Source organism: Dendrobium catenatum, unplaced genomic scaffold (genome assembly GCF_001605985.2).
Source record: "Dendrobium catenatum unplaced genomic scaffold, ASM160598v2 fragScaff_scaffold_257, whole genome shotgun sequence".
NCBI classification, from domain to species: domain Eukaryota; kingdom Viridiplantae; phylum Streptophyta; class Magnoliopsida; order Asparagales; family Orchidaceae; genus Dendrobium; species Dendrobium catenatum.
In genome coordinates, this window is record NW_021318719.1 from 62,593 (window position 1) to 88,512 (window position 25,920).

The window sequence follows — 25,920 nt, forward strand, 5'->3', positions numbered from 1 at the left end:
ATTGGAGGGGTACCTGGGAAAAATTTAAGAAGCTTGCTAAAAAAGAGATATAGGAGAAGAGGCCAAGAGGGTTGTGTTTCATATGTGACGAGAAGTACATATCAGGGCATAGGTGTAAGAATCGAACTCTTTAGATTCTCACTGTTTGTGATGACGAGGAAGCTGAAGAGGGAGGTGAGAGTGGGCTAGTGGTGGAGGAAGAGGAGAAGTTGCAATTGGATGTGGCGGAAGTCTCTCTAAAATCAGTGTTGGGATTTACCCCGAATCATATCATGAAAGTGAATGGATAAATAGCTGACAGAGAAGTGGTGGTGCTGATCGACAGTAGGGTAACATAGAATTTCATCTCCAATCATATTGTAGACCTGTTAGGGGTGAAATTAGTGGATACAGGGGGGGCTACGTTGTGATGATGGGTATGGAAAAGGTGGAGATGGGTAGAGGAGTATGAAGGGGAGTAGTGCTGACTATTCAGGGGATCCAGGTGAGAGAGGACTTTCTCCCATTGGAGTTGGGGAGCACTGATATCATCCTGGGGATAAAGTGGCTATAGACCTTGGTTGATACCAAGATCAATTTGGGAGCACTGAGGATGGAGCTAGTGGTAAGGAGGAGGATGGTGATTCAGGGCGACGTCGGGCTGTCCAAGACTACAGTATCTCTTGAAATCTCTGAACAGGACTATACAGGAGGTGGGAGGAGGATTTTTGGTAGAGTTGCAACACTTGGAAGGGATTAGACTAGAGTATGAGGGATATATTCCTACTTCAGTTCAGCCGCTCATACAATAGTTCAATGAGATTTTTTAACCTCCCTAGGGCCTAATTCCATAGAGAGAGCTGAAGCATGCCATTACCGTGAAGGGGTGTCATCGATCAATGTTTGGCCATATTGCTATCCCCAAATTCATAAGGATAAGATTGAAAAGCTGATATGTGAGATGTTGGAGGTGGGGATCATCAGGCCAAGTGTGAGTCATTTCTCTTATCCAGTCTTATTGGTCAAGAAGAAGGATAGAAGTTGGAGATTTTGTGTGAATTACAGATCTTAGAACAAAGGGACAGTGCTGGATAAATTCTCTATTCTTGTGATCGATGAGCTGTTGGATGAGTTGTATAGAGCAATGGTGTTTTCCAAGTTGGATTTGATGTTATGTTATCATCAAATCAGAATGAAGGAGGCAGATGTTCAGAAGACGGCTTTCAGGGCACACAAGGGGCGACGAGTTTCTAGTGATGTCGTTTGGGCTTACTAACGCCCATGCTACTTTTCAGTCCTTGATGAACAGGGTGTTATGACCGTACCTCCGAATGTTCGTCCTGATTTTCTTTGATGACATACTGGTGTACAACAAGACTGAAGAGGAGCATCTGAAACACTTGAGAGTTGTTTTATGAGTTCTACAGAAGCATAAGCTAAGTGCCAACCTAAAGAAGTGCAGCTTCACACAGACTAGTGTGAAGTACTTGAGGCATATGGTATCCTAGGAGGGAGTGGCGGATGATTAAACCAAAATTTAGGCAATGCAGAAGTGACTTCTACCTAGGAACCTGAGGGAGTTGAGGGGTTTCCTAGGATTGACTGGTTACTACCGGAGATTTGTGAGAGGATATAATACCATAGCTTGGCCCTTGACCGAGCAACTAAAGAATGATAGCTTCTTATGGGGAGAGGCAGCAACCCAAGCTTCTGAGAGACTGAAGAAAGCCATGACTACAATCCTAGTTTTAGCTCTCCCAAATTTCAGTCAGATTTTTGTAGTGAAGATTGATGCATTCGAATATGGGTTGGGGGCCGTATTCATGCAGAACCACAAACCTATAGCATACTACAGTCAAGTATTGTTAGCCAGAGCTAGGATGAAGTCAATATATGAGAGGGAACTGATGGTCATTGTGTTGGCTATTCAGAAGTGGCGCCCTTACCTGCTGGGTCGGCATTTCATTGTCAGGACAGATCAAAGAAGTTTGAAATACTTATTAGAGCAAAGGATGGTGACTGAGGAGCATCAGAGGTGGTTGTCCAAACTACTAGGCTATGATTTTGAGATCTAGTATAAGCCAAGTTTTGAAAATAAGGCGGATGATATCTTATCAAGATGTGTTGGGGAGCTCCAGGATATGGCAATTTCAGTATCACTGATGGTAAATTGGGGGGTTATCAAAGAAGAGTATATGGGATGAGGAGAATGAACAATTAGAAGGGAAATGGTTCAAATACTCCTTGAGAATAAAAGGTGCAAAGCTAAAAGCACATAAAACTAGTTTTTTAGACCTATTTATCATATACATGTCATCCATGACTAGGCATGTGGAATTGAAAATTGGCATGCTTGTGTCCATCTTTTCTTCTCCGAGGTACTTTGGCCCCTACGAGATATTGGACAAGATTGGAGCAGTGGCGTACGTTTGATGTTTACCCCATCCGCCACCATACACCCAGTCTTCCATGTGTCATAGTTTAGAAGAGCTCTTGGGGAGCATGCAATTAGTGCAGATTTACCAGTAACTTTGACAGAGGAATTGGAAGTGGTCTTAGAATCACTAGAGCTAAAAGTGGTGAGATCAGATAAAGAGGGGTACAAAGAAGTGCTTATTAAATGGAGGGACCTTCCCAACTTCGATGCTACTTAGGAACCATATGAGAAGTTGAATCATCAATTTCTTTCATCACCTTGAGGACAAGGTGAGTCTATGGGAGGGGCGTAATGTTAGGCCAGCCCAAGGGCCGGCTGAACTGGTCCATCCAGGACCGGTTCAATGCTATAAACAGCGAGCCAAGGGGGGGAGGAACTATGTAGAGAGAGGGGAATAGCTAGTGTGGTGGGGCTTACTCAATAATTAAGCTTTGTATTGGAGGAAAAATATGAATTAGGAGCTGTTTAGGTATTATGTAATTTTCCTTTGACTTTAATTACTTTCTTCTTGCTAGGGTTAGGGTTATCTTGAATTTGAAGGTAAAATTTGAGATCTAGGTTTTGCTTTTGGGCTCTATGCTTTGGTTATATATTTGGAGAGTTGAATCTTCCTCTCGAATTGAAGATTATTGTATCGGTTTGTTGTTTTCTTCTTCTATTATTGGAATTGAAGTGATTATTCATCTTATTTCTCTACCAATCTTGAAAAATCTACTCTGTTCTGCTGAAATTCTCTGAAAATCAGCAAATTTCTGCATTATTGCCGGCTGTTTTCTATCAGATATACAGTTAAAATCGAACTAAACTTATGTTTGGCCTACTCAATTCCTTTTTGGGTAGGGGTTTAAACGAGTCAAGTTGAGCATGAGCCAAGCATAATTTTAGCTTGAGCTTGAGCTTAAATAACAGTTAAGTTTGAGCTCAAGCTTAACTTTATCAATTCGAGTTGGCTCATGAGGAGATAAACTTGTTATTACAAAGAAAAGGACATTCTTATTCAAACAATTAATATGGTAACATGAGAAAATGAATAAAAAATTAAATGAGAAATAATAAGAAATCACTTGAAACAAAGAAGAGATATAATTTGTAAATATTTTAATAAATTCATGAAAAATCATTGAATTCTAATATGTTTTCAGTGTATTTTATATTAATATTTTTTATATAAGCCAACTTACAAGCTAAAAAGTCAAATAAGGTGGCTCAAATTTCGCTCGTTAGCTCATCAATCTTAGTTCACGAGTTGTTTATCGAGAGAAGCCCGAGCCAAATCACAAGTTGGCTCGACTTAGATACACTTCTAGTCTTAGATGAACATAAATAAAAAAGATTTTCTTAACCACAGTGAGCTTCAATGTTTAATATTTTTTATGATAGTAAATTTAAATTATCAAAGATAATATTTTTATTTAAGCTGGTAAATATGTTAGTTTATCAGGAGCTTCTTGGTGAAATAATCAATAAAGCTTAAAAGTACAAATTGACTCAATTGAACCAATGGTCAAGCCAATTCAAATGCGCCAAATCAATCATGCGGAAATTCAAAGCTTCAATAAAAGCTATTCATTATTTTAATTTTACATTTGAGTCATGTAATAATTTAGTAAAGAGCTTGTTGATTGATTAAGGAATGCCTCGCACACATACCACCACATTGAAGAACTTTTAAATGTTGTATGAGATTTTGATATAAATCATCCAGTTGATATGAACCATACAGTATGATATATTTCAAATTCTGCTCGTTATCTTGTCATGGTAAGGGAATCAAACTAACAAATTAGAACCATATATGAATTGTATCACATGATGAATACCACCACATTGAAAAACTTTTAAATGTTGTAATGAGATTTTGATATAAATCATCTAGTTGATATTAACCATACAGAATGATATATTTCAAACTCTAATCGTTATCTAATCATTGTAAGGGAATCAAGCTAACTAATTAGAACATTATATGAATTGTATCACATGATGAGCAATGTATAATACCAACTTCACTATCAATTTTTAATTAAATTGATTGTACAATACAATGTATATTGTATAATACAAACATCCAAATATCTTATCTTCTAGATTTCTTTCTTTCAAATAATCATTGTGTGTTATATTTCATAATGGAAATGACTAATTGTTGGAGAAGAACATGCTTAGTTGCGTTTTAACTTATATATACTCTTAGTAACCCTTGAAAAAAAGATTAATGCAATACTAAGCCTAAAGACCATCTTCACAACTCATTCTCACTTTTCTCAAAACCTCTTTCCTCCGCTTGTAATTTGGTTTTTGAGAGAGCTTATGAGTTATTTTGCAAAGGAGATTTCATATCTCAAAAGTATTTTTCCCTCTAAACTGGAATTGCCAGGCGTATTAATTAGGAGGGGTCAATTATATGCATAGAAGTTGGGATGTTGCAACCTAGCGAATTATGATAGGAGCAGCGGGCTTTTTTAAGTAGAGGCATTGGGTGGCTTGAATAGCGCCAAGAAAAGTTTGTTAAGATATTTCTCCACCAGTGACTGTGAAGGAGAGATAATAAAAATCTTGAGAGAACATGGGATTAGATGTAGGCCATAGATAGTTGAACCACTATAGATAGATTTACATTATTTATTTTTATTTCTCACATCTCACTTAATTACTTTCTTTATAGCAATAAAATTACATTGTTTGGTGATTCAACACCCTCCCCCCCCCTTTCTCCTTCTTCCTATTGGTTAGTGACATTGACTTCATATTTTATGCATCACAAGGTCAAATTTAATTTCGCATCATCATATAACCAATAGCCTAAAATGAGATGAAATCAAAATAACAACTGTTGCGTCCTGGAATATTCGCGGCGGTAGAGAAATATATGGTTTAACGTCTTAGCATTGTACGAAGATATAATTACCTAAGTAATGATAGCTAGCATAAAATAAGCATAGCTAGTAGATTTAATGGAATCATCAGAAATATTAAGATCACATAAATTTGCTAAACATATGAACAACCAAAATCATGATGAAAAAATTATGCATATGATCATTAATTATATAATCAATAAAATAAATAAAATATGAATATTTCATTAAGAAAAACAAATATAAATAGGAAATCAATTATTAAAAATTATATATATATATATATATATATAATGCAATTATAATTTTAACTTATTTTAAGTAAAATTTTGATTAATTATAAAATAAATTCACCTTAACTTTGTGTTTATCATCCTAGTATCATTGGTTAATCTTAATCAATTCACAATGAATAATCTAAATGCATACACCTGAATAAAATGATCTTGCAGTCTTTGTACTAGAATCTATCTCCTACATGAACACTATCATTATCACTATAATTATAAGTATATGATTAATCTAAAAAAAAATACTTGGCAAACCATAAGATAACCTAATGTTTGATTGTTTGTCATTGTCAAACCACTGAAAAACCACACATGAGACGAGTTTATGGGATAATACAAAATAAATCTCCGCATTAAGTGTACACTTACTATGATTACTTTTGGACCATGAATCATGACAAAACTTCTATATCAACCTAAATGAGCTGATGGCTTTCATTTAAAACTAATCCTAGCTGTTATTTTTCTCCCTTCCATGATCCCTAGTTAATGACTGTTCTCTTACGAAGATTTTGGGTCCACATGTTTGCTCTTTTTTGGACCTTCCCATGAATGCTAGACTCAATTCTATTATCTAGGATTGTAACTGGACTCTACTTAGACCTTCATCTTTTGCAGAAGCTATATGGATTGAGAATATTAAAGCTATCCCTATTGATCCTGATAGAGAACGGCTCTAATGGAGTGGGCAAGATATTTTCTCAGCTTTGTGCCAAAATCTATACATTATGATATTCATGATTTTCATTAGGCTCAATTTTTGTGGCATAAAAGCTTTTCATTACAAAATTCAACTTAAACATAGATGGCTTGTTTGAATGGCCTAACATTGTTGATAATCTTTATTTTGGAGGCCTTAATTAATAGCACCACTGTCCTTTGTTAGGTGAATAATGAAACATTTTCTAATAGCTTTTTTGACTGCCTTAAATATGAATCAGTAAGAATTCCCTTGTCGAGAGCATCCCCAACGCAAGTTCTGAAATTTAGTTCCTTTTTCTACCTACGACCACTATATAATTAGGAAGTTTATTTGCTTGTTGTGAGGATACAAATTGAAAATGTTGATTCGAAAGGAATGGCTAGTGGCTAGAATAAATTTCAAATCCTCCATAAGGTCAGAAGCAGATGGCCCAATACTATTTGTGAACAGCAAAAAATATTAGATGTCTCCAAAGCTGAACTTCATAACATTTTTTTGTATAGTGCGTAAGTAAGTTGTTTTTATAGTCTCACTATTTTGAGCTTCCACTGTCATCATTAAAAAATAAATTAAATAAATAAAAAATGATAGTTGCATCTCCACAATAAGATATAATGTATTCCATTGAAGAGCTAGCAGACTACCACGGGTCATTAACATGTGACATGGGAAGATTTCTCAATTGAAGAGTAGATCAGTTAAAAAAATAGGCACAGCAAAAACAATCATAAACACTTTCTACCACATAGAAAAATAAATAAAATAAACCCAAAGAATACAAACGGATGTAGACCTTACTATTCACAGGTAACAGTAAATCGTGAGTTGAGGACTTGAATTTCCATTCATTACCTAAGGCCAAAAGCAAGCGCCAAAACATAGGGAAAGCACAATGTGAAGGCCAGAATGACTTCTAGGCTGTGCGTTGTGAGGCTGGGGCAAAAATCATTTCTGAGCTTGTCCTTTCTGAGGAAGTAAAGCTTCCATGGAGCGCAACCTATTGGCTATCTCTGTAAAGCTTGGCCTATCGGTTGGTTCTGCAGACCAGCACCGCTCCATCAATGCTCCCCACTCAGGATCACAGGAATCAGGCACCGTAGGCCTTAGGGTGTTGCTCACAATACCACCTATCAAGATCAAATTCAATATAAAAGAACTAAGAAATTCAATCATGAAGATCCAGACAAGTACCTATAATTGCACCATAGTGTAGATCTGAGTATGGTTCCTCTCCAGTAAGAAGTTCCCACATCACGATACCAAAAGAGAACACATCAACCTGAGGTTATTACAATTGAAATGAGTAGACAAATAAAGGAAATGAACACATCCATCTATTCCGAGAGCTTGAGTTACCTTCTCAGAGACTAAATTGCTACTACCATTCAAAAGTTCCGGAGCCATCCAGGGTAGCGTTCCTCGAACACCTCCGGAAATAAGCGTCTTACATTTCACTTTTGAAAGGCCAAGGTCTCCCACCTGAAAATTATTCAAGGCACAAGTAAACAATTAATTCATACTGATGGATCCACAAGCCAATTTTGAAATTCAAAAGCAACGGAAGTGCTTCAATTCCATAGCTTTTGATGCTAGTATTTTTCTCAATGCAATTCCAGATCTCTAGAAATAAATCAAAATACATTTTTTAAATAAGTAGCATTAGTAGATTATATTTATGATACATATACGCAATTATGTCTGGAGAGAAATTTTATTATGCTTAATATCAACAAGTGATGTGTTCCATCTTACTTTTTTTTGGCTATTTTTATCTCTTTTAGATATTTCACATTTCATATCTTCGTTACTATTGTTACAGTGAGAAGTTCAAACATCCAACAAACTTAGATTTCTGTTGTATAAGAAGCTACTAAAAGTGGTAAGTCACCCTTGGATCAACTTTGAGTTTAATTCAACTACAAGTTAGTCATCAATAATAATCCATTCTAAATCTTAAGGTTAGTCATTCCACTATTGACAGTCTTGAAAAAAAAAAAAAACTCATTTTCTTTTTCGAGAAATAGAAATTCGTGCACATTCTATTGACCCCATCAACATTAGTATATATTATTTGTGTTATGATTAGCTTATCAACTATTTGATAATAAAAAAATTTATGTAGTACCCTGATTTACTTAGTGCTCTACAAGTTATTTAGAGACTAGCTAAATCATAATGATGATGACTCTATTCACTAAGCTTGTTGGAGCAAGATGAAGAATCATAATGTTTCAAGTGTTTGAATTATGACCCCAAGAAATTATCTTAATGTGTGTGTTTAGATGTTTCTACATTTGATTGACTGCATGGTTTATACTAGAGATCTCATGGATGATAAACACAAACTAAAATATATCTTCAATATTTTTTTAGAATTATCGAAAATATATTTCAACAACAACAATAACATCAAGTCTTTATCTTTCTACATGGTGTCAGCCATATAAATCATTTTTCTCCATTGTGTCCTATTAAGGTCAAATTTTCACTTAAATTTAATAATAAATAAAAGACATTTCTAATATTATCTAGCTAAATCTTTTTAGGTCTACATCTACCTTTCTTAACATAGGTCAAATTCAATACATCTACTCTCCTAATCAGGTCATCAGAAGGCCAACATTTTATGAGTCCAAACCATCTCAGGTGACTCTCTCTAATCTTATCAACCATTAGAGCTACTCCAACCTTTTTACATATATACTTATTTCGCATTTTGTCTCTAATAGTGAAGCCACTCATCCACCTGAGCATCCTCATCTCTGCAGCACCTAACTTAATTTTATGTTTTTCTTTTAATGGCCAACATTCTATGCCATAAAGCATCGCAAGTCTCATCAATATTTTATCTAATCTTCCTTTAAGTTTGAGGGGTACTTTTTATCACACAACCAATGTTTAATATTGCGCAAACAAGTATTGAGGCATTTTTTGTTCATGAGGCGAGGCGTAAGCCTCAAAATAAAATATTGCATTAAGTGCAAATAAATGTTAAAAGTAAAATTTTATATAATATCTAAATAATATGTTAAAAGATGATATATTATCTTTCTATTGAACTATGAAGTAACATAATGACATATGAAACAAAACATTGCACTAGACATAAAGTGTTTGGTGATAAATTGCATGAAATATAATTGAAATACAAATATTACATGAGCAAAAAATTATTAAATATAAAAACTGCATAAATGTATCATATAACATTAAGTTCAACTTCAAATTCTTTCTTTCTTAGCTCCCTACTTATCTACATTTAATTTCTAAAAAAGGCTGAAAAGTTAGCAACAACTAGAAAATCATTTGTATTGTCATCACTAAGGGGATATTTATTTGAGTCGTTATTATAACAAATTGATTTCTCCCCTGTTTCGTCCTGTGGAGTCTAATGCTTTCCAATATGCTTCTTCTTTATTTATTTTAGGCATCTTACTCTTTTATAAATGTATTTCAACAACATAAAGCTGAGATGAATACTCCAAAATTTTTAGAGGTGGTGGTGGTGTGCGGCTTTCAAGTGATCCTTGACGATGGCTATGACGATGATGGTTGTGGCGAAGGCGACGGGCTGGAGGTTGAGAGGAAATTGTTGCGACTTGGGGGTGCACGAAGTGTGAATTGTTCAGGGCTTTACTTTATGTATATATACATATGTAAATATGTACATATATATGTATATACATATATAAGGGTGAGGCGTAAGCCTCATGTCAGTGAGGCGAGGCGAGCCTCAAGGCGGGCCTCAACAAAGTTGAGGCACAAGGCTCATAAAAGAAACTCGAGGCATAAGCCTCGAGGCGTTTTTCACTGGAATTGCGCAAAGGTGGGCCTCAAGGCGAGCCTCATACAGCGCAATTTTAAACAATGCACACAACAAACTTGATGCATTCCTCACTTCAACCATCCAACTTGAATTCTACTAATAATATCCTCATCTATTTCACCATCACTTTGAATCCCAAGATATCTAAAATGAGTACTCTTATTAATGACTTGATTGCCCAAAGTCACAATCCCTCAACTAGATATATTACTACTAAAACTACACACGATGAATTCGGTTTTAGATCTACTAAAATGAAAACATTTAGACTCTAAGGTTGCCCCATAATTCAAGTTTTCTTTCAACTACCTATCTAGTCTTATCAACAAGAAGAATATCATCAACAAAAAAGCATACACCAGGACACATCCTCATGTAAATGTCTAGTAAGAACATCCATAACTAAGGGATTGTTTGGTTGGAAGTAAAGTGGGTGTAAAATATTCCAAATGCAATGATTTTGAAAATATTGGTGGTTCGTTCAATGAAAAAGGAATGCAAAGAGTAAACTAAACTCGCTCAGTTTTGAGTGAAAACTGTTTTCACTGCAAACAACCTTTGCCGGCGCTTACAACCAGACACCAGGGCCAACTGTCGTCACAACCATCAATCGTCAACCACCACCACCACTGGCCCCCACCACTCACCTTCGACCAGGCCACCATCACCACCTCTTGCAGTCGACCACCATCCCCATTAAACACTAGTCGCCACAACCCACACCACCACACACATCCAGACGTCAGCACATGGCATCTACCAGCATCGCGGCCACCCGCCGTCAACCACCATTGCCACCTCCCACTATTGGCCACAACCACCACCCGCCAGTGGCCACCCATTTCCCTCGCCGACCGCCACCACCAGCCACCGTTGTCATCATCTTTGGACTTTACACAACATTAATTTTACTTCAAAAAAAAAAATCCACCTGCATTTATTTTACACTCAACAAAACAACATCAAAGTATTTATTTTACACTAAATTCCATTTACATTGCATTCCTTTTTTAGCCAATCAAACAACCTCTAAAGCAAAAAAGATATGGGCTTAAAGCTGATCCTTAATGTAATCCAACTAAAATAGGAAAATACTTTATCAAACTACCTCATGTTTGAACACAAGAAATAACTCCTGCATATATATCCTTAATGACTTGAATATAAACATTATTAACTCCTTTCTTTTCCAAAACTCTCCAAAGCACTTTGATGGACCAGCCAATTTGATTGGAAGGGAATTAAGAAATTTCTTAATCAAGAGAGAGTTGTTTAGGAATGTTCTTAATCAAAATGAATTAATTAGAAAATATTTTTTAAGAAGAGGACATATTTAGGGGTTGATTTGAAGGGTATTAATTAGGAAATATTTCCTAATTGAAAAGGTCAGATTTGGGGATCTTTAAAATTCTGCAAGCACTTCCTATCAAATTAGTATCAGAGCAGATTTTGGGATTATTTTTGGGCTATTTCTGTGAAAACCATTAGCTATTTTTTGGCCAAAAGAGGGATTGTTTGTTGTTTTTTGACGTCAAGATATAGATTGTTGAGTCTACAAAGATTCAAGTATTGATGGCGGCCAAGAAAGTGGATGCGTTGGAAGAACACCTTGAAGGGGAGATGAGACAAATGAAAGCAACGGTGGATGATAGAATATCAGCTATGAACGGCCAAGTTTCAGATCTTCACGAGATGGTGAAGAAGATATTGGAAAATCAAAATCAAACGGCGACATCGGAGGCAAGGGGTATGGTAGGGAGAAATACAAATTCTAAAATTTGTTGGAGGGAAAAAGATGTGGAGATCATTGAGGAGAGAGGTGCGAGGTATGGAGAGAGGCGTGGTTATGGGGAGCATGAACCAAGGGGTGCTGATTGAGAAAGAAAAGAGGGGGATTATGGTAGGAGGGATGTTGATTTTGGAGGAGAGGAGAAAGTGATGAGGGACATTGGTATGAGAATGGGAGGATCGGGACACTTGGGGAGGAGCAGACACTTAGGAAAGGGGAAATTATAGAGAATTCAGGGAAAATGGTGGAGATCTTAAGGTACAAAAGTTGAAGATGCCCATTTTAGAAGGAGAGGACGCACATGGATGGATCTACAACATGGAAAGATATTTCGTCGTTAATGGGAGACGGACGAGAAAAATTGACGGCAACTGGCTTATATTTGGAAGGGAAGGCGATGCCTTGGTACTAGTGACATACATAAGGAGGCCTATACAGAGTTGGAGAGAGTTAAAGGAATACTTATTGGAATGTTTTTGAACTGGCAGGGGAGGGGACTTCTATGAGAAGTTCTTTTAGTGCAGGAAGACTTAGTGGTAGATTACCGCGAGAGATTTGAGTACCTAGCAAGTCGATTGGATCGACTATCGGAGACTATTCTGGAGGAAAATTTCATGAAGGGATTCAAATCAGAGATCCGGACAGTAGTGATGGTCATGAGGCCTCGTGACTTGAGAGAGGCTATAAAGCTGGCACAAGTAGTGGAGGATCAGAAGTACTAGGAGAGGGGAGCTAGAGAAAGCCGTTCAGGTGGCTCTTATAGGATGACTACCACTCTTTTAGTACCCAAGGGGATTGTATCGAGCAACATTTGTGAGATTACCAGGGAGAAGCTAGTAGGAGGAAGTTGGGGGGGACTTCAAAAGACTGACTGAGAAAGAGAGATGCAGGAGAAGAGCGCGAAGGGACTATGTTTCTGATGTGATGAGAAGTATACTCCATGGCACAAGTGTAGGTACCGAACTCTTCAGATTTCCACAGGGAACTGAGAGTGAGGTAGAGAGACAGTTGAAGGACAAGCTGCATCTGGATGTGGCAGAGGTCTCCCTAAAATCAGTGGTAGGATTCACTCTGAATCATACCATGAAGGTGAAGGGGGAAATAGCAGATAAGGAGGTAGTGGTGTTGATTGGAAGTGGAGCTACACACAATTTCATCTCCAATCAAGTTGTGGACCAATTGGGGGTGACATTAGTGGATACAAGGTGTTATGGAGTGATGATGGGTTTAGGGAAGGTGGAGACAGGTCGGGGGAGTAGTGTTGACCATACAGGGGGTTCAGATGAGGGGGATTTTCTCCTATTGGAGTTTGGGAGCACTATTGTCATCCTTGGGATGAAGTGGTTGCAGAACTTGGGGGGACACCAAAGGTCAACTGGGAAGTTTTGACGATAGAACTGATGGTGGAAGGGAGAATGGTAGCAATCAGGGGAGATGCAGGGCTCACCAAAGCCATGGTATCACTTAAAACTATGGTGAGAAGCATACAAGAGATGGGGGAAGGTTATCTGGTGGAACTTCATAGGATGGAGGGGGACAGATTGGAAAAGGGCAGAGACATTCCTCTTTCAGTACAACCATTGATTCAGTAGTTTAGTGAGATTTCTGAGTCTACAAAGATCCGGGTATTAATAGCGGCCAAGAAAGTGAATGCGTTGGAAGAACGCCTTAAAGGGGAGATGAGCCAAATGAAAGCAATGGTGGAGGAGAGAACAATCGATGTCTTTGAAGCAAAACACTGTAGGTAATTCTCCAATCTCTTATTTATCACCTTTGTCTGTCCGTCTATTTGAGGGTGGTAAGTGGTGCTTCTCTTTAGAACCGTTCCTTGTAGGTTGAACAGCTCTCTCCAAAACTAACTGAGAAACACCTTACCTCGATCAGATACTATCAACTCTGGAATCCCATGCAATCTGACCACCTCTCTAATGAATGTTACTGCTATTGTAATTGTTGTGCAAGTGTGCCGTAAGGAAATGAAATGAGCATACTTGCTCAACCTGTAAACCACCACCAGAATCATTGTAAATCCCTCATGTCATAGTAGTGCATCTATGAAATCCTTGGTGACCTACTCCCACACTCTGCCTAGAAGAGCCAGGGGTTGAAGGAATCCCCTTGGAGCCATCGTCATGTAATTTATTTCTTTGGCATACCCCACACCTAGCCACCACCTCCTCCATATCCTTATATATCCCCTTCAAATACAATTCTGCTGCTAATCTTTTGTATGTCTTATACACCCCAGAATGGCCCCCAACTGTGCTCCCATGGATATCCTGCAATGGGTGAGGAATATGAACCGAGGTTCGTGGCAGCACAAACCTCCCCTGATACAACAATTTCTCCCCTTCTAAAAAATAGCCATAGTAGCTATTCTCATCCTTAAGTAGATCCTCCTTAATGCCTCTCAGCCCCTCATCTTGCATACTCTCCTCCTTAATAGCCCCCCAATATATGTAGCACTAAAATGGCTAACTCTTGGACCTATCTCACACATCTAGATAAGGCATCATCTGTCTTATTCTCTAGCCCTAGCCTATACTGAATATCAAAGTTCTAGCCCAATAGCTTTGACAGGCACCACTGATGTTCCTCAGTCACCATCCTTTACTCCAGCAAGTACTTCAAACTCCGATGTTCTATCCTGTCGATGAAATATCAACCCAACAAGTAAGGCCGCCACTTCTGAATTGTCAATACGATGGTCATCAATTCTCTTTCACATACTGACTTCAGCCGAGCACTAACTATCAACACAGGACTGAAGTAGGCCATGGGTTTGTGATTTTGCATGAGCACTGCCCCTAGTTCATATCCAATGCATCAGTCTCTACTACGAACATCTAGCTGAAATTGGGTAAGGCCATGACCGGGATCATGGTCATGGTTGTTTTAAATTTCTCAAAGGCTTGTATGGCTACTTATCCCCACAAGAAGTTGTGCCAAGCTATGGAGTTGTATCCCCTCACAAATCTCCTATAGTACACTGTCAATCCTAGAAAACCTTTCAATTCTCTCAGGTTACTAGATAGCGACCATTTTAGCATTGCCTTAATATTTGTAAGATAAGTTGCTACCTCTTCTGGGATACCACGTGCCCCAAGTACTCCACACTAGTTTGTTCAAAACAATATTTCTTCAAAAGTTGATGCTCTTGCAACTCTTCTAAGATGCTCCAGATGCTCCTCAGTGGACTTGTTGTACAATAGGATGGCATTAAAGAAGATCGAAACGAACTTCCTGAGATAAGGTCGAAACATCTTGTTCATGAGAGACGGGAAGGTTGTAGGAGTGTTGGTGAAACCAAAAGGAATCACCAAGAACTCATAGTATCCCTCGTGTGTCCTGAAAGTTATCTGTGGAACATTATTCTCTCATCCGGATCTGATAGTACCCGAACTTCATGTCTACCTTTATGTATACCACTGCTCCACAAAGATCATCTAGTGGCTCATCTATCATTGGAATAGGAAACTTATCTGGCACAATCTCCTTATTCAGAGCCTAGTAGTCCACGAAAAATCTCCAACTTCCATCCTTCTTCTTCAATAGTAAAACCAGACTAAAAAAAGGGCTCAAGCTCAGCCTAATGATCCCTGCCTCCAACATCTCCCGGATTAGTTTATCATTTCATCCTTCTATATCTAGGGGTAGCAGTAAGGCCTGACACTGATTGGTGATATTCCCTCCCTCAACGTGATGGTCCGCTCCTATCCTCTCCGTGGTGGCAACCACTGGAGTGATTGAAAAACCTCACTAAACTGTTGTATAACCAATTATACTAAAAGAGAGATATTCAACATTCCTCCTCTCAAATCCCCTCCAAACTCTGTAGCTCCACCAGAAATCCTCCTACCACCTCCTGTATGGCCCTTACCATAATTTTTGGAGGCATCATGGCTTTGGAGAGCCCTGCATCTCCCTTAATCACCATCCTTCTCCCATCCACCATTAGCTCCATTGTCAGCATTCCCCAATTTACTTTGGTATCCCCCAAGGTCTGCAGTCATCTCATCTTAGTGCTTCCCAACTCCAATGAGAGAAAATCCTCCGTCACCTAGATCCCCTATATGGTCAAGACGACTCCCTTGAACACTCCACTACCTGTCTACATCTTCCCCGTCCTCATCATCACCCCATAGCACCTTGTGTTTGCCAGTTTCAGCCCCAATTGGTCTACAACCTGATTGGAGATGAAATTGTGGGTAGCACTACTATCTATCAACACCACTATCTCCTTGTCTGATATTTCTCCTCTCACCATCATAGTGTGATTCGGAGTAAATCCCATAATTGAATTCAAATAAACCTTCTAAATGCAGCTCTTCCTTGTACGCTGATGCCTTAATCCCACCTCCCTCCTCAGCTTCCTTGTCATCACAGATGGCGAGAACCTGAAGAGTTCAATCCTCACACAAATGCCTCGGCATGTACTTCTCATCATATCAAAAGCATAACCCCTTTTCCCATTTATCCTGCACCTCCGCTTCTGTAAGTTGCTTGAAGTTTCCCCTAGGCAAATTCCACTGCTTTTCTCCCTAGGAGCTTCTCTCTAGAAGGATATTGTCTGAGTTCTGTGTGCTAGAGTCGTAGGGGTACTCCGGTAAGCCCCTCCCATGATGTTGCCTCTACAAGCCTTCTATCTCTTGTATTTTTCCTCCACCCTATGAGCCAACTCTATAGTCTGCCTCAGCCCCCTAGGCCTCAGTACCCTGAGTTTTTCCCATATCTCATCCCTAAGTTCCTTTATGAAATTCCCCTCCAATTCTTCCTCAGAGATTCCCCTCAGTTTCCCCGACAGCAGCTCAAACTTCTCCCGGTACTCCATAATTGTCCCCTTCTGAGTTAGAGTATGAAAATGCTCATAGAGGTCTCTTTCTCGAATAGCTTGGAAATGTTCCAACAAGCACTCCTTAAATTCTCCCCATGAGTAGATCGGATACCTAGCCTTCCTCCATTGGAAACATGATAGGAATTTTCCTTCCAAACATAGACCTACCGCCATAAGTTTTTCCCCTTCAATCAACCCGTTGATGATGAAGTAACGTTCCACGCAATACACCCGCATCCTCCCCTTCAAAGACATGCATCTTTAGCTTCTTTGCTTTCACATCAATATCCCAATGGTTTCTTACCCCATTAGTTCCTCCAGTGTAGTAGTGGTGTGATTCCCTTCCTTGGTTGATTTGGACCCCATGACCCCAATCATGCCCTTCACCATTCCACCTCTTATCATGCTCTGGTAGTCCCCCAATCATGCATCTTTAGCTTCTTTGCTTTCACATCAATATCCCAATGGTTTCTTACCCCATTGGTTCCTCCAGTGTAGTAGTGGTGTGATTCCCTTCCTTAGTTGATTTGGACCCCATCACTCCCCCCAATCATGCCCTTCACCATTCCACCTCTCCCCATGCTCGGGTAGTTTCCCAAATGGGTCAACTTCCCTCCTCCTTGATGTCCTTCCTTCAGAATATCCCGATCCGCCCACCAACGGGGCCCAACGTGATGGTCCTTGATGGAAAACACTCTCCAATTCATCACCGTCCTCCTGGATCTCCTTTCCTCGTGGTTTCACCCTAGGAATCGTTGGTGTTGCTTTCGATTGCATCTCAAGCATATTTTTCATCACCTCTTCAAAGTTCTCAAACAGTTCTCAATGGCGGAGAGCCTTCCCGCCACCCCGGAATATTTTTCCTCTACCCCGACCCTAAGTTGTTCCATCTCGGCCTCCAATGCTTCCATATTCTTTGTTGCCATGAATTGGATCTAGGCTCCAATCACAAAATCAACGAAGATAACTTTATTTTTTTCGCCCAAGAAAGAGCTCTGATATCAATTTGATAGGAAACAAGCGCAAAAATCAAAAGATAATGGTTGAAATTTGGAATTTTAGAAAAAACACAACATAAATCAAATAAATCCCGTGGCAAAACCCTAGGAAATTTTGATAATTAATGAAAACTAAAATAAAACAAACAAGATACAATAGATCTTCAATTCGAGAGGAAGATCTTGCTCTCCTAATCTCTAGCCGGCGGCTAGAGCCCAAACAAAAACAGAGAACTCTTAATTTCAGCAAAAATCCATATAACCTTAACCCTAGGGAGAAAAATCCACTTAAAGCAAAAAACAATCATCTAATCATTAACAGATCCTTACTTTTGAATTTTTCCTCCCAAACCCATCCTTAACTAATTAATGTATAATTGATTGTTGGGCGCCACCAAAGCGTCCCGCCCCCCTAGATCTGACTTGAGTTCTACTTGCTCCCATAATCCACAAAGAGTTCTACGCCGTGATCCAATCACTTCGTTATTGGCGACTTTACTTGCTCCCGCAAGAATTCGTCATTTTCTCGGATCACGAAGTTCTGCGTTATATCAACTCCCAAAAGAAATTGAATGCACGCCACGATCATTGGGTTGAGTTCCTTCAGGAGTACACGTACACCCTTAGGCATAAGGCGAGAGTTGAAAATAAAGCTGACGATGCTCTCAGTCGTCGTATGATGACCACCACTGAGATGAGAGCAGAAGTCGTGGGATTTGACCAAATAAAGATGGATTAGTTGGAATGCCCCGACTTCAAGGAGACCTACACTCTCTTGTCTACTGGCAGCACGCGCTTAGTGGACGATTTCCTACTGGAGGATGGTTATATTTTCAAAGCCCAGAGGCTTTGCATCCCGAGCACCTCCCTTAGGGAATTTTTGGTCTGGGAACTCCACGCTGGAGGCCTCGCTGGGCACTTCAGACGGGACAAGACTATTGAAGCTGTGGAGTACCGTTTCTTTTGGCCCAACCTAAAGAGAGATGTTGGTCGGCTGGTCAGTCGGTGTCACACCTGCCAACTGGCCAAGCAGCGTAAGCAGAACACTGGTCTTTACACACCCTTACCTGTCCCCAGTTGTCCTTGGCAGGATGTTAGTATGGACTTTATCTTAGGCCTGCCCAAGACACTCCGTAAGCATGATGCTATTTGTGTGGTAGTTGACCGGTTTTCCAAAATGGCACATTTCATTCCATGTTCTAAAACATCTGATGCCTCTCACATTGCGAAGTTATACTTCAATGAGGTCGTCCGTCTACATGGTTTACCCAAAACTATTGTGTCGGATAGGGATGTGAAGTTCATGAGCTATTTTTGGAAAACCCTGTCGATGAAAATGGGCACCAAACTTCACTTTTCCACTGCCTTTCATCCACAGACAGATGGTCAGACTGAGGTAGTCAATAGGAGTCTGGGTAACTTGTTGTGGTCCTTGGTTGGTGAGCACATTAGAGATTGGGATTCCATTCTTCCTACAGCTGAGTTTGCTTATAATAATTCAATTAACCGAACCACAGGTTTAAGTCCTTCTGAAATTGTATACGGGTTCAAACCTAGACAGCCGTTAGATCTAATACCCATGAGTTCTAAGTATAGGATTTCTGAGTCTACATCAGCATTTGCATCTCATTTGCATGAACTTCATAAAGACATTGCACAACAAATTGAAAAGAATAATCAGGAATATAAATTACATACAGATTTAAAACGTCGATTTAAAACTTTTGAAGTTGGTGATTTTGTTATGGTACGGATTCGTCCAGAACGGTTCCCTCCCGGAACAGTTAAGAAATTGCATGCAAAGAGTGCTGGACCTTTCAAAATACTTAAGAAAATTAATGACAATGCTTACATAGTAGATCTACCTACAGATTTCAATATAAATCCCTCTTTTAACATAGAAGACTTAGTGGCATATGAAGGTCCTGATTTTAACCCACAAAATCCACTATCAAAACAGCCTTGTGTGAACCCACCCTGTGAGATCCCAAACCTACCTCCACTACCAAATATTCCCAAATCTCCTATAGCAGAGCAAGTGGAGTCAGTCTTAAGTGATGAGATCATATCCACAAGAGAAGGAGGACGAAGAAAATATTTGATCAGGTGGAAAGGGAAGCCCGAGTCAGAGGATACGTGGCTAGATCGTGAGGAGCTGCAGCAGATTAACCCAGATGCACTTGAGATCTACGAAAGCGCCAGAGATACTTACTCGACGGAGTCGAGTTTTCTCCCACCCCGGGAGAATGATGGGGACATCAGATCATCATGGAAAGTTTACCAAAGATGTGGTCGTAGATCTACGGCCACGATCGAGTCTTTATATTTTTGAGTCATTAATGTATTTTATTTTCTTGCATTTTGTTATTTGCATATGTGTGTTTTATTATTTCCGATTGTCCCCTCTTATGAGAGTTGTCATGTGTAAGCCCAAAGGGCATTTGTGTCATTTTGTTTGAGTCATTTGTATGAGGCTATTTAAAGCCCCCCTTTTGTTCTATTTGAGGTTAATGAATGATTGTTGAAATTTCTTTCTACACTTGTGTTGTGAGAGCCTTTGAGAGTTCTTGGAGAGCTTTGGAGAGATCCCTTGGAGAGGGAGATTAGCGCATCACCCACCAACCTTGGAGACGGCCGGGTTCGTGGTTTTTTTTCTTTTCTTTTCTTTATCTTTTCATCACCTCCTCCACGAACATCTTCCTCCTTCCACTTCCCACCGTCGGCCAAAGCCCCTACCATTTCCCTTCCCAAAACACAACAAACTCACCTTGCCCGAAGCCCCTTTGCCGCCGGTCACAACCCATGCCGCCGTCCCATTGCATTAGCCGCCGGCCTCCCACCCCTTTGCCTCTTTATGGTATTTCCTAATTCAAGGGTGGGATTAATTGGGGTAATTTGAAATTCAAATTCACCAAAAAAAATTTGAATTCAAATTGTTTCCTAAATTAGCTCTTCTATTTTAGGAAAGTATGTGATTTAAATCTATTTTGGATTTTAAATTCAAGAGGATTTAAATTAACTATTTCCTAATTCTAAATCCTAAATTAGGAAGCCTTAATTGCTCTCCTCAATCAAGCCCTCACCTAAGCATGCCACCGGCCCCATGCTCTCCTCCATTAATTCCCTTTCAAATTATTTCCTAACTCCAACACCTCTCTTAGGAAATATTTCAAAACTCTCAATCTCCCTCTTGGATGATTTTATCAATCACCTCATGCTTGCTATTACGTCCCAAATCAATTAATTCATTTAAGGCAATCAAACTCCACCCATCCAGCATCCCGCCGTCCCTCTCCCTAGCCAATTCTCCCCCTCTCATAACTCCTCTCCACATCCTAATTACCGATGATTTCTCTTCCATAATTCTGGTTGCTAAAAACTCTCTCCTTCCAACATTGACAGTTAATTCCCATCTCAGATTTCTGAGAGGAAAAGAAATCTGAATTATTTCAGATTTCCTGAGCAAGAACCTGAACACAATTTCAGGTTTTGGGTTCAACACTTGGAAGTATATCCCCAAACCATTATCAAGAGAAATTTATTTCACTTTGTGACTATTCAAGAGACGTATCCTATTTGCATCGAAGGAAGCCATGGACGAAGATGTTGAAGGCATCAAGTGACGGATCTACACATCTTTTTGGCAAAGGTTTCTTTTCTCACTTGTATCGTATTTCTTTGAAATCTAAATTATCATTGGCTTGATCGTAATCGCAAAGGCTCCTCCAAGTGCTCCTGCTAAGCCTAGTAAATCGTAGGTTATTGAGTGTGCTTTCTATGCATCCTAACTCTCGTTGTTAGATTAGGGATTACATTGAAAACTACTATTTTGCATTGTTTATTTGTCTTACTTATCTTGAAAATTTCAAAGCTTGGAGTATGTGATTTAGCCTACGCAAAGCGCCTCTTTGACTGTTTTAATTGACGTTGAGAATTGCTAATAATTTTAATCCAAAATTATTCTAGTCAAAGAATTGTGCAATGCTTAAAATGAAGCCATAAGCATGTCATCTAAATAGTCCTGCATCAAATTAGCTTCTCAGAGATCTATATGGTAAATCTCGAAGAATAATGTGAGGAATTCATATTTATAGCAGACAAGTCAACCATGTCTTTTACCCGTGCCGTATGATACTTTGCCCTAAATGGAGCTTGTGATTGATAAGAAGTTGCTCCCAATGCTTTAATGAGAAAGTTGATGTGCGTGGATGAGTTACAAATACATGATTAATTGATGCTAGATTGAATGTTTCACCAGCATGCTATGTTGATTCATTATTTCCATTTAAATATGGAGTGATTTATGCTGCATCATTGTGGTTATCACTAGTTGAGAACAAAAAAGTAATTTCTTCATATTAATGGCTATTTTCTTTCAGTTCAATTGATTTCTAATAAACTGATTTCTAATAGACAACGCTAACTATGAGTGACGGAAATTTTTGTTCATTCATACTAATAGAGAGAAAATTACTTGGTCTAAAGTTCAAAAGAAAAATAGGAAATATCAAGATAAGATGGGTAATATTTAGTAAATTTACTTCTAGCACATTTGGGGGTAATTGCCCATGCTAGTTACACAAAGAACGAACACAATACAAACAATAATGTTTAAATAGTTCAATATTGGGGCTTATATCCACCATGCAAAAAGGGAAAATTGAATTCATCATGCATCCAGAATGAAGGAAGAAGTACATTAAGAATAATCAAAAAATAATATCATAAAAGATCAAGGGGTTTTAAAATTATATCCTTAAGCTTCTTATGATTTTACCATTTATAGTTCCATCCAATAACTTTGTAAGCATCGCATAATATTACAAGTTAAACCATTATAAACATGGATGGAGAGGAATTCCATTTCCATAGTAGCACTACCTGAAAAGTTACAACTTGATACCCCAACAATCGCCGAATAATGACAATGTTGATGGTTCAGATTGTATTTCCCATATTCATATTAAATTATTATTTTGTAACTGGAGCCAACAAATTCATGTCTGGCTTTAACAGTAGGACATGTGGACAGTCTTGATTGCATTATCAAAGCAAGAAAATGACTTGATTTATAGGTCTCGATAATAAGCATAAGATATCATTCATTCAAATGAATTGAGAAACTAGAGATCCAAAAGGCAATTCTATCTTCTTCATGATTTAATACCTAGATCATGTATCCATAACTAATCCACCCATGCCTCCCAATCCATCGAGAATTTGCCACACATTCTAATCTAAAACATAACTGGAACAAATTAACAATAGAAATTGCACAGCCAGGTACACAAGCTGTAATATCATCATGCAAGCATCAAAATTTGAATCACATAATATGCCAATAACAATTCCAAAGTAAATTTATTTTGAAGACATGCAAGATCTCCTGAGCTCCAATAACTCAAAGCCAAAATCATAATTTAAAAGTTAACCAAACAGTTTTTATAGCAGGTAATTAAAAACATGATTGACAGCAAGAACGTCTCTGTGGTTGAAAAAAAAAATTAGAAAATGAATTGAAAATCCCGTCCTGAGTTCACAATTCAGAAAGAGTCTTTTGATGAGAATACATGAAAAACTGAATTTTTCTCATCCAAGAATTTTAACTAGTATAATCTACCCAACTAAGGCTTCGTTTGATTCGGTTTATGCTTTCATAAAAATGAGTTTTAGAAAAGGAGGTTGAGAAAAAGGCGTTCAATAAAATGGAGTTTCAATAATGAGATAAAAAAAAATTAGAAAATGAATTGAAAATCCCGTCCTGAGTTCACAATTCAGAAAGAGTCTTTTGATGAGAATACATGAAAAACTGAATTTTTCTCATCCAAGAATTTTAACTTAGTATAATCTACCCAACTAAAGCATGATGAGTATATTTCGTGACTAATTGCCCAATACTTAGTCTAGAGCTCTATTACACCTTCATAAACCATTTTTCACAAAAAAAAAGAGCTTAATTTTCAACAAAATTTTTTCTGAAAGCCCAAGTTTAGTCAGTCATCAATCAACACACGGCTATTTCTTAAATATAGATCAACCCAACCCACAACTGTCTCAAGTTAACATCACATATTCAACAGAAACCTGTAACCAGTTCATATATTTGCATGTAAATTGACATGCTTATGTGGTGTATAAAAACAGAAAACAAAACTAGCCATTCTAATTGCATATGAATTAGCAAATCTTATAACAACTACAACAAGCCTTAATCCCACTATGTGGGGGGGGGGTTGGGGACTACATGAATCCCTTTTTCTCCATTGTGTCCAGTTAAGGGTCAAATTCTCATCTAAATCTAATAAAGAAAGGTCATTTCTAATATTTTCTAACCAAGACTTTTTAAGTCTACCTCTACCTTTCTTAATATAAGTCAAATCTAATACAACTACTTTCCTGACCGGGTTATCAGAAGGACGCTGTTTTATTTGACCAAATCATCTAAGGCGACTCTCGCTACATGAATCCCTTTTTCTCCATTGTGTCCAGTTACGGGTCAAATTGTCATCTAAATCTAATAAAGAAATGTCATCTCTAATATTTTCTAACCAAGACTTTTTAAGTCTACCTCTACCTTTCTTAATATAAGTCAAAATCTAATACAACTACTTTCCTAACCGGGTTATCGGAAGGACGCCGTTTTATTTGACCAAATCATCTAAGGCGACTCTCGCTAATCTTATCTTCCACTAGAGCTACTCCAACCTTTTCGTGTATGCTCATTTCATATCCTATCTTTAAGAGTAAAGTCACTCATCGACCTGAGCATCCTTATCTCTGCAACACTTATCTTAATATTATGCATATCTTTTAAATGACCAACATTCTGCACCATAAAACATTGTAGGTCTCACTACCATCTTATAGAATTTTCGCTTAAGTTTGAGAGGACTTTTCTATCACATAACAAGCCCGATGCATTCTTCTACTTCAACCAAATATATGAAGGAAAAAAAGATAATTATATGGTGTTTTCCATGCAGTGCTATGGAGGGATACATCATAAAATTGACAGAGCATAAAGTCAACTTGTGATACCAATAACTTCAATGGAGGTGAACATATTTCATGTAACATACATAATTCATACATACATACAAGCGTAACTTATGTAAGGATAGAAGGAGAACAGCATTTACCCTCCCGTATATTATATAATTTATCCACATCTTTAAACAATTGAGATTTAAAATAGATCATCTTTCTTTTGAATGGTCAAAGCCATATTTAAACAGTTGAAGACTACTACAAATATCAATGATTCAATGATGGTGATGAATGATATAAGATGATGTGTGAAGATAAATAATGCCCCCTATCATTTATAGAGAGAGAGAGAGAGAGAGAGAGAGAGAGAGAGAGAAATGTACATATGTATGTATATATTTGCTAACTCTAAATTTAAAGTTAGTAAGGCATACCATTGCAAAGGTTAAATCCATAAGCACATAGCATAAATAGTGTCAATAATGTTAAGAGAAGGTTTCTTACATTCCGATTTCTTTCCCCGAATGGTATCATGACCATAACCAGAGTTCTATAATTGAAAAGCTTAAATATACTAACAAAAGATGAAAACAATATATAGTACAAACTCAAGCCAATAAACCCATGCCTTAAACCAAGAATCAAGCTTGATAGAACTAAAACCACAATAATGAGAAGCATGTATGGAAATTATAATAAACTATAATGAGAGGCTTTCCAAGAAAAAAAAATGTAATTTCCTATGCTACTTAGGATACCTTGCATATAGGGCGTTGAGGATCCCTCAAGTTAACAAGCAAGTTATCACTCTTCAAATCAAAATGTACAATATTCTTGCCGTGTAGGTACTCCATCCCAAATGCCACATCCATTGCAATTAAAAGGCATTTCCGCCTATCAAGGGTCCTGCATAAAATATAGAAAATATTAGCATTTTTATTTGAATCATAATCAACACTAACACCAAATTAAAAAAAGATGACTTTTCCACAAAATAAAAATAAAAAATAGAAGCATGGAAACAAAAGACATACGTATCATCTCTCTGAAGAACATTTCGTAATGAACCATTAACCATGTACTCAGTAACTGTTGCAAAAGATCCTCCTGGTCCATCTATTACAACACCATAAAATGCCACAACATTGGGGTGATGCAAATCAGCAAGTTTGCTAGCCTCATTCCAAAAGTCAGCCCTCTACATATATGAAAGACCTTG

At 38.1% G+C, this 25,920-nt stretch overlaps 1 protein-coding gene across 5 annotated transcripts in view; it reads right to left on the bottom strand.

Annotated features, from left to right (window-relative positions):
- Positions 1-25,920, bottom strand: part of LOC110096990 — a 39,411-nt gene that overhangs the window by 8,847 nt on the left and 4,644 nt on the right. For 4 of the 5 annotated variants that reach the window (XM_020823182.2, XM_028693317.1, XM_020823192.2 and 1 more), the window contains 5 exons: positions 25,736-25,899; positions 25,460-25,607; positions 7,624-7,746; positions 7,459-7,546; positions 6,859-7,394 (listed from right to left, as the gene is read on the bottom strand). In XM_020823182.2, coding sequence (XP_020678841.1) covers positions 7,213-7,394; positions 7,459-7,546; positions 7,624-7,746; positions 25,460-25,607; positions 25,736-25,899 — 705 coding nt within the window. In that variant the 3' untranslated portion in view covers positions 6,859-7,212. Of the gene's footprint in view, positions 1-6,858; positions 7,395-7,458; positions 7,547-7,623; positions 7,747-25,459; positions 25,608-25,735; positions 25,900-25,920 lie in introns of those variants that run through there. The other variant, XR_003700186.1, reaches the window with a different exon arrangement.